Raw genomic sequence first — 10,773 nt, forward strand, 5'->3', positions numbered from 1 at the left:
CTCTAAGACACCTATGGCTTTTTCTTTTAATTTTGCACTCTCTGCCTCTTTCCGCTCTATGGCTTTTTCATTACAAACCTCACTGTTTGCCTTTTACCATGAGACTCAAGACATGACAAAATTAAACAGAAAAATACAAAACTGAATACATTGAAGGAGAAGAGAAAACTGTTAGCTCAGGTAGCTCTGAGAACTCTGTGCCTTGCACTCTCAATTTTTCTCCTTGCTTCAAACAGTGGTTGTTCCCCCTTTTTAAAGAAGAGGAAAGCCTCCACACTTGAAGCCAAAACCGAACCAACTTCTTCCTCCTTCAACAAATCCGGTTCAGCCACATAGAGAGAGAAGAGATAACCATGCATTAACCAACATGCAATTACCTCTAGTCCTTTCTTGATCATCACCCTTCATCAATCCGAGCTCTCCATCCTTGGCTTGCTCTCCAAGATGAAATTCTGGCCCTTGATGCTTCATGATGATGATGACTTCATCTGCTTCAATCTCTGCCTTCAACCATCACTTCGCCACTCTAGCTACTTCCTGTGGTGGTTGAGCAGAATCGAAGACAAGCCATGCTTCAAGAATCTCCTCCAGCTGGCCGAATCTTCTTCCTCCATTTTTGGTATGGAGAGGCTAAGATATCATCACCATATCTTACCATATGTGATAAGAATCTCAGCCACTATATTTTTTGTGTTTTCTTGCCATCATTGTGATGGTCTTGTAGCTTGCTCTTTCTTCATTTTGATAGCTCAAAGTAGTTTCCATGGCTTCCATAATTTCTGTTGAAGTGACTGAAGAGGAAGCAAGAAAGAGATGAGAGAGAAGAGAGAATCTGAAGAAAAGCAATTCAAAGTGATTAAACACATTAATTGAAAATAGCTTGCTTTTACTTCCCTGGGTGGCGTGTAATGTTAATGCCATCAATCATGTCAATGACACTCTCTCTCATATTTCCCATGCACTTATTAACTTTACTCTAATAAATTTTGAAATCCATCATGATGAGTAAAGGAGTTCCGTTGGAGCATGCAGTGCATAATCAAAGGAATGGATTTCTTTTGTTAAGTGAATAAAATAATATTGTGCCCCAATTCCTTTTAATTTCGGACCAAGCATTTTTGGTCTCATACCAAGACCTTTAATTGGGCTTCTTATCACAATTGCTAGCCCATTTAATAAAACACTTGTTTCAGCCACCATCCTCATAATAATTTTAACATCAAGGCTGAATATTGATTTTATTGGGCTTGGGATCTCTTCTTTTCATTTCGGCCCAAATATAAAATCTGCAACACAAAATTATTAATTAACATATGTTAAATGAAAATCAAATTAATAATTTTGTAATTAATTATTTTAATAATGTTTAGTCATCACAAATATTAATTTAGAGTTTTCCAAACTCATCAGATCTAATTAAAAATTTTGCAAAACTATAGGACCAATAGAATAATTAAACATTGAGAATACTAAGTTATTAATTTTTACCATAAAAAATTTAAACATTAAAAATTTTAATTATAAAATATATAAACTAACACGTCGTCGATATCCGTAACAGATTAAATTTTCTACAAAATATAAATATTTAGTTAATTTATATCTTTTATAATTAAAATTATCACGCTTAAATATTTGATATTCAGAAATAATTTATTATATTTTCTATCTAAATATTTAATCAACTGTATTACTTCTATTTAAAAAAATAACTAGTCTACAATAATAGATGATTAATACATACCCTAGATATATAGCAAATTAAAAATATTATTTAACCATATAAGAAATATAATAACCAATAATAATACTATTTCAATAATATAAAAGTTTGTCAAATAAATTTTTGTGGGAATAATAATAAAGGAATAAATTCTACAAATTATATCTTCCAATTTTGCTTCTGTTTTTTTTTTTTTTTTTTTCCTTCAAAAGTAACAAATCCTTTTTAGAAGTTATAACAACTTTAGAAATTATTGAAATATGAATTTGGGTTCAACAATGAAAAGACATGAAGAGTGTGTGGAACAATATTCTTGGTACCACAATATATATTCTCCATTACCCCTACTCAATTCCCATGCACCAAAAAATTAAGACACAGTTTTCAATTGAGAACACAAAGAAATGATGATGAACCAAAATAATCAAGCAATGATGAGGAAAACAAGAACGTTCCAATTGCAAAAAGCACCATCCAATATCCAAGAGCATCAATTCATGATGACATCCCCTAATGTTATTGACCAATATTCCAATTTTACCCCCAAGAAAGCATCGCCGCCGCCGCCGCCGCCGGTGAAATTTCCAACATCACCGGAACAAATATTTGGACAAGAGATTATACACTTCAGTCATCCACAACACAGCTTGTCAATGGTGGAGATGGGTGAGGTGTTTGTGTGTGTGGGATGTAAGGAATATGGATGTGGAAAGAGATTTGTATGCCAAGAATGTGAGTTTCAGCTTCATGATTTCTGTGCTTTTGCTCCTCCTGCTCTCAAGGCACATCCCTTGCATTCTCAGCACTCCATCTTGTTCCATTCCAAACCAGGTCTTACTCTTTCTCCTCTTTTTCTTTTCTTTTTTTTTTAATGATGGTGTTAAGATTTGACATTAAAACTTGGTGTATATTATCCAAATTTTTACTATTAAACTAACCCTAATGACTCAACAGATGAGACTATATATATATGTAATTTAATTTTAATGTACTCACTAATTTTATACATGCATCTAATTATATAGTGTTTTTTTTTATCAAAGATAGGAGATTCGAACCTGCAACCTCTTAATTGAGTATGAGAAGATTATGTCATTTGAGCTATAACTCATTGGCACCTAATTATATAGTGTTATATCAATAAAAATAACTACTTTTTATTTTGCGTGAATAGTCATCCGAAAAAATAAATGTGATTATATGACTATATAAAACGTTTTACACGCATTAAAATTAAACTATACACATAAAAACATGTTTTAGCTAATATTATTTATATAATTATGTCATGTCTATTATTTGAGATAAAAGAGAAAGAGAAGGAAGGGGAGTGAATGGCATATGCTTGGATATTTGCTTTTCCTTCTTCTCCTTCTCCAGCTCAGATAACTTTCTTAATTAGTCATGATTTTTTTTTTAAATAACATTTTCTTTATAATTATATACTTTCAGCTTTTCCTTCCTTTTTTTTTAATAAAATATTTTTTAGCTTTTTTCAACCATATTATGATATTATACATATATAGATATCACATGTTATATAGATATTAGAAATTCGCCACTTGTATAGGAATATAGAATGATCATATATATTGAATATTGAATTATATTTATAATCAAATTTTATAAAAATAAAAATATAATCGAAATTTATAGACATATATAACAAATTGTATTTACAGTTGTAAACAAATTTTATAAATAATATAATATTAATCAAACTAAATTTATATTTATAATATAATAAATTAAAGGTACGAATAAAAATATAGTAATGAATAATTTTATTGTGTTCACCAAAAGTTTATTCTTTTGCATTATTGAATTTTTTTTTTATTCTAGAAGTTGATTACTTTATTAAAAATCATGTAAAATTTGTTTAAATATATATAAATATACAATAATTAATTTCTGATATTCATAGAATATTTTAAAATTGTAGGGGTTTTGTAATAAGTCCAATCTAACCCTTTCCACTGAGTTAAATGGTTTTGTTAGATATAAAAATTATTTATGTGTCTTTAAAATATGCATGATCAAATTTTTATTTTCACCAATTTTTCCAAATGAGATATTATTAAACATATATAATACTAATATAGATAATTAAATCTTTAACAAAGACACCAAAAATATCTTTTTTTTTTTAAATATTTATATGTGTCATTTTATTATTGGACATCTTTATTAAATTGGTTAATAATTTATTTTTTAATAAATCAGAACAAAATCGATTTATTATAGCAACAATAATAAATCCAATTTCTGCATTATAATTATTATACTCGATTTGATCCGATCGAATTACACAATCTAAATCGAATATCTTTAAATTTTTTGATAAAAAGACAAATATATCTCTGACTTTTTATTTTGCACTTATTTAAATCCCTAAAAATTTAAAAATATAATTAGATCCCCAAAAAGAAATAGGATTTATTGTTATTGTTATAAAAAAAATCGATTTTATTCTAATTTATTAAGAAATTCAAAATAACCGGTTCATTAATACATCCAATAATAATACAACATATAAGCGTCTTTACAAAAAGACGTTTTACGCGTCTTTGTCGAAGCATTCCCCTTAAATCTTAGTTTTAGAATTATTTAATAATTGTAGTACACATACATATCAAAGTTACTCATATATGTATATGATGAATTTCAGCTAAAAGTGGAAAAGTGAAATCAAAATGTGATGTTTGTGGGAAACCAACCAAAGGCTTTGCATTCATATGCACTGCATGTGGCTATCAAATGCATCCATGCTGTGCCATGCTCAACACTGAAATTGACTACCCACCCCATCCACACACCCTTAAGATCCTCCCGGCCGCCGCGACCGCCTCGGCCGCAGACTCCACCGGCTTCATATGTGGGGAGTGCAAGAGGAAGAGGTCAGGTAGGGTGTATAAGTGCACTTCTCCTCAATGTGAGTACTATATCCATGCTTGGTGTGCTAAGAGCAAGGTTAATGGGCTCAAGGCCCATGGTATAAAACCCCCAGAAAAGCCCAGCATGATTGCCACTGCTGCAAAAGTTGCTTCACAAGTTGTTATTGAATTCATTGGTGGGTTGGTTGAAGGCATTGGAGAAGGTGTTGGAGAAGTTCTTGTTCAAAACATTACCAAAGGAAGTGCCAATGATCATTCTCACACTTCCAATACTAGTAATACTACTAGCACAAGAACTAGGCCTCACTAATTAAGTAATTAATTATTATATTTGGGTAAATTATTTTCATTTTCCTTAAAATAGGTCATATATATTGCACCCCACATTTTCTAAATACTAAGATTATATATATATATGGCACTTGATTAGTATTTTAATTACCTTTTTTTATTATAAAATTTGGGATTAAGAAGATTGTGATCAATAGATACATATTTGACAAATTAAAGTGAGAAAAATCCAAAACAGCCCTGACAATTATCTCGAAAGACAACGAGGCCCTTGACAAAAAAAAACTCAACCCGATCTCTGACAATTACTTCGAAAGGACAACGAAACTCCTGTGCAAAAAAAAAAAATCAATGTTGTTTTTTTTTTTGGCATAGGGGCTAATCAGTCCCAAAAAAGAAAAAAGATCAAGAGCGATTGGGTATTTTTTTTTTTAGAAGTCTCGTTGTCCTTTTGAGGTAATTGTCAGGGCCGGGTGGGGTATTCACTCAATTAAAGATTGTGATCATATATAATTAATATCACCTAGTTTTTGGAAAAATGTCAATATGATTTACCCTATATAATATTATATATTATTGTATGGTGAATTAGTGTTAGTGGTAATATGCTTAAGATGGCTCCATTGAATTAATTATCACAAATTGTTCCATTATTGTATTGGGAACGATAAGGAATTGTATATCATTGATTTGTGCAAGTATTTATACCTTTGCTTTTCTTCTCTTATGAATATTTTATATGGGTTGGGGAAGGGATCTAAAAAAGGTGGCAAGTAATTGTTCTCCATTGTGTAATTTTTGTTTTACTATTATTTTTATTATTATGCTGAAGTGTTTGTTATTATTATATTATTGTACAAATTTATGTTATAAATATTGTAAGCATTGGTCAGCCTTTTCTTTTTCTTTCCGATAATTAGATAATAAAAATATTAGGGCCCAATATTAAGTGAAAAAAATAGAGTTAACTAATATTTATTTAAATATAAGATTAAAATATAAAAAATAGTAATCCCTTAATATTTTTTGATAAATAATACATAACTTTAAAAAGAGATAAATAAGAGATGATTAATGATTGTAAAAATAAAAAAGACTACCAATCTAAAAGGCAAGGAATACTAAATAAAGGCCAAAACAAAATCTTAGTACTCAAAACCTCATCACATAAAAACAATCAGGGGTGTGACATAACAATCACCAGTATGCCAATTCTTTTCTGATTTAATTTGCCATGTTAACAACTGCTTCAATAAGAACATTTTAAAGATATAAAAGGTTTGGTTTGTTTTTGTTTTATTTAGTTTTATTTATCTTTAAAGGTATAGCAAGAGAAGGTATATAAAATAGGATTGAAATTGAATGACTCATATTAGGGGTTTGTGTGTAATTTGGGGTAGAAAGATATTCGATGAGAAGAAATTGATCAAAGAAGAGATGTTCTAATAAGACATTTTTCGATTTTACATTTTAGTTTATTAGTAATACAATATACTTATTCTATATTTATACTTCTTTTTTTTTTTTTCGTTTTTTCATGGTATCTTCTAGTCTAGCAGATTAAGAACTGATTCATCATGGATCAGAGCTATATTTAAAAATTTGTTGTTGGTAAATAAATTTCTGTAGATACAACAAAATTTGAATTATTAACATTTATTTAAACGAACTAGTGACCTAACCACTCAATTGACCTTGGTTGGTCTATTATCCATTTTTATGTTCCATTAATTGGGTTAGTCCTTTTTTTGGTAAGAAATTGGGTTAAGTCCAATTATACATAATCTTTGTCTATAAGTACTGATGGGTCAAATGGGAAAATTTTAACATGATCCAAGTTTTTGCTCGATTTCTAATTGGGCCAACCTTTTGATCCACAATAGCATTACTAAAAAAAAAAAAAAGAACCAATCTGTTGACCAAAAATATATAGAATAATATAATTTTGGAATCAATGAAAAATAAAAAGTAATTCAATAATAACACAAAATTTGGAATCAAACGGAAAATAAAGAAAGTGGAACATAATTTTGTCCATATTATCAGGCTTATAATTTCCTATGCTTAGGCTCAATATTATCAATAGTTTATGTATTATACTAGGTTTTATAGTTCTTTTAATTTTTCAAATAAAGTATCTTTCTTCGAATGAAGTAACTGATTCCTTCGCATATTCTATGCTCATTTCAGGAAATAGATACTAGCCAATAATTTTAACATTAATCGAATTCTAAAATAAAAATTGTACTTTCAACATTAATCCGTAATATGCTTTTTAATATCGGCTAGAACATAGAAGTATCATGCTAATACTATATAATAAAAAATATATATATAAATAATTATATCTCTAATATTTTTTTATGTAATAATTTTTTTTTAGATTTACATAAAATTTACATAAATTTTTATTTTTTCTTCATTTGTCTTTTGCTAAAATTTTCTTTTAAAGATTAACGGCAATCAAATTCTAAATTTTTTTTCACTCAAATTTTGATATGTAATATAAAATTCTTTTTAGGTAGACTCTTGTGTCTACCACAAAATCTAAATCTAAAGTATCATATGGTATGATAAGGAATTATGGATAGCTAAATATTAGATTACGTGAAAGATTTTAAGTGCCAATATATTAAGATAAGATTAAGTTCTTGAGATATTAATTAAAAAAAGAAAAGAAAAGAAGCTTAGTTTACGGCTGGAATGGTGGATTTGAGTAGCCATATGCACAGCTGTGATCTTCAAAAAAGTTTGCTTAACTTTGGCAGTTAGTTCCTCTGATCTTAGAAAGGCATTTGGGATATTTCTAACCCAATTAGGTGCACAGTTTCTACGCGGAGAATTAATGGTATCTTAAGTAGGATATTTTCAAAGACAAATTCTATGATGTCTATAATTTTGGTGTCGAATTTGCCGAACTTGTTTTGTATGGTAAATTTTAAATATTAAAAAAATATTTATTTTTATATTTTTAATTTAAATATTAATTTTTATCTTCTTTTAATAAGTTAGACAAATATAAATAGGCACGACAGAAGCACTATTTTCAAATGTGTCTTAGAGAAGAAAACATTTTGCCTAAGGTTTTGAATGATGTGACTATTATTTCTCGGAGGTTGCATTTGTATATATTTAGCTTCATACACTTATATTTGTCTCATAATTGCATGCCATCTTGTTTTTTCAGGTGGCATGAAAGTGATGACTCAAAGTGGAGAAGAATTGGCTAAAGTGATTGAAAAAAAAAAATCTTTTTGAGTGAAATACAAATTACATATGAAAAATTAGATTATTGACAGACTTATTTAAGGAAGTACCATTTTGTTAGATATACTCTATCTATCTAAAAGATAATACTTTTGTTAATAATATAATCTTTCATTCTTTCATAATTAATATTTTTGTTTGAATATTTAATTTTTTTTTTTAAAATAATTATATAAGTAATATGATCTTTCATGATAATCTGAGTATGGAAAAAGATTAAAAACTAATCTTTTCCATCTAACAAAAAAAATCAATATTTTTTTCTTTATAATAATAATTTGATAAAAATTCAATTTTTTAATTATAAAAAAAATATTGATTTTTGAAAAAATGACAAATAAGTTACTAACAATCTAAATTAAAGAAACGCAATCAATTTAATGAATAGGGTTGCCATACGAAATGACGTAGTTTTGAAGGAGAGAGATTTATCTATCCAATTTTTAAAACTACTCTTCCACTTATATGCCACGCAGTGGCGGAGCTTAGTTCAGACAAGGAGGGGCCATGGCCCCCCAAACTTTTTATAAAAAATTTAGTAGTACTTTTTCAGAAGATAAAAAATAGTTCAATTGACTTAAATACTTTACTATGACTTAAAGTATCTAATAAATTCAATAAACAACACTCTCTCTATCTTTAAGTTCAAATATAAAAAATAGATATTTTTATTTATTTAATTTAATATTATTTTATATTTTACTATTTATTTAATTTAATTTTTTATATAATAAAAAATAATAGAATATTTAATAAGTATTAATATTATTGTATTTGTATAAATTGATAAAAAAATTTAATAAATATTATAAATTTTAATATTTGTCCTTCTAACTTCTTCTTTACATATTTTACAAATTTTTATATAAAATAATAATAAAAAATCAAAGAATTGATACATTTTTTAAGAGAAAGACTAATATTTAAGAAGGAGAACATATAACTTTTACAATATCAACACCTGTAGATAGTTCTTCTACTTTAATGAATCACAAAGAAAGTGAGATATAACTTTCAAAAGTTCAAAAAATTACATCTGATGACTTTAACTGACGCATGAGCAAGTAGAGTTAGTAGGTTAATTATATTAGTTAATTGTAATAAGGGAATATAAGTCCCATATTGTTTAGGATAGTGAACTTTGTGTTATATTTTAGTCCCACATCGTCCGAGTCATGAAGGCTTTTCCTTCCCCTACTAGTATAAATAACTCATGTACCTTTTATTTATGAAATTGAGTTGAAGTTGATTTTCGAATATGAAATAAGCTGTGTGTTTATTTTTCTCTAGACTCTTTGAGAGTAAGAGGTGCATCCTTGGCTTGGCCGACCAATGTGAGTTTATGGCTATTTTCACCATAGTGGGGTTACTAACCTCGCCAAGATTGGTGAATCTAAACTATGTCACCATAGTGGGGTTGTTAACCTCGCTAAGATTGGTATTCCAAGCGACGTTAACCTCGCCAAGATTGGTATCCCAAGCAACGTCCCGGCATCAGTTTGGTATCAGAGCAAGGTCGGTCCTTGTGGCCTTCACCTTGCTTTAGTGGAATTTTATTTGATTTGTGGGTGTAGGTTTTTGGCATGGATTTGCCAATGAAATCTTTTTGGTGTGGATAGTAGAGTTAGTAGGTTAATTATATTAGTTAATTGTAATAAGGGAATACAAGTCCCATATTGTTTAAGACAGTGAATTTTGTGTTATGAATTAATCCCACATCGTCCAAGTTATGAAGGCTTTTCCTTCTCCCACTAGTATAAATAACTCATGTACCTTTTATTTATGAAATAGAGTTGAAGTTGATTTTTGAATATGAAATAAGTTGTGTGCTTATTTTCCTCTAGGCTCTTTGAGAGTAAGAGGTGCATCCTTGGTTTGGCCAACTAAGATGGGTTTATGGCTATTTTCACCATAGTGTGGTTGTTAACCTCGCCAAGATTGGTGAATCTAAACTATGTCACCATAGTGGGGTTAACAACCTCGCCAAGATTGGTGATCCAAGCGACGTCCTGGCGTCATTAACCTTAACTTTTTGGAACGAGATCTTGAAAAACGGCTTTAAATTTGGCAATATCACCCAAACCAGAGAGATGAGATTAGACGAGCTTATCTTAAATGAGGTTCATATTAAAAATATTTTGACAATTATTTTCTATCTGGCCCCCCCCAAAATTTTGTTTCAAGTTCCGCCACTGATGCCACGTTACATCCCGTAACGGGAGTCACGTTAGATTTTTTCGTTGGTCTGACAAAGATATTTGCATAGAGGGACTAATCTGTTAAACTTTTAAGAAAGAAAAAAATTTTAAAATATTTTCAAATAGTCAGAGACAAAAATGTCTGCAAGACAAAAGGGCAGAAATCTATTTATCATTTTCTCTATTATTTTTTACCAGCACTTTTAGCTATAAATTCAATATTTTTAGTCTAACAATCTAAATTTTTAGCCTATATTTTAAATATTACTAACTAACAACTAATCAAAATAATAAAATTTAATAATCCTCTAATATTCTTTTAATAATTTAAAGCCTCAGTCCTTACTCATTCGGTATAGCTAATTGTTGGTTCAAAAGAAGCTGTGTTTCTCACAAAATT

General features: G+C 28.8%; 1 protein-coding gene across 1 annotated transcript; it reads left to right on the forward strand.

Annotated features, from left to right (window-relative positions):
• The first annotated feature begins 1,899 nt into the window (after nucleotides 1-1,899).
• Nucleotides 1,900-5,803, forward strand: LOC112785015 (uncharacterized). Its single transcript, XM_025828416.2, has 2 exons — nucleotides 1,900-2,554; nucleotides 4,392-5,803. Exons 1-2 carry the CDS (start codon nucleotides 2,128-2,130, stop codon nucleotides 4,925-4,927), a joined length of 963 nt encoding a protein of 320 aa, XP_025684201.1. The 5' UTR covers nucleotides 1,900-2,127; the 3' UTR covers nucleotides 4,928-5,803.
• Nucleotides 5,804-10,773: the final 4,970 nt, after the last annotated feature.

This window comes from Arachis hypogaea, chromosome 20 (assembly GCF_003086295.3).
Source record: "Arachis hypogaea cultivar Tifrunner chromosome 20, arahy.Tifrunner.gnm2.J5K5, whole genome shotgun sequence".
Classification (NCBI taxonomy): Eukaryota; Viridiplantae; Streptophyta; class Magnoliopsida; order Fabales; family Fabaceae; genus Arachis; species Arachis hypogaea.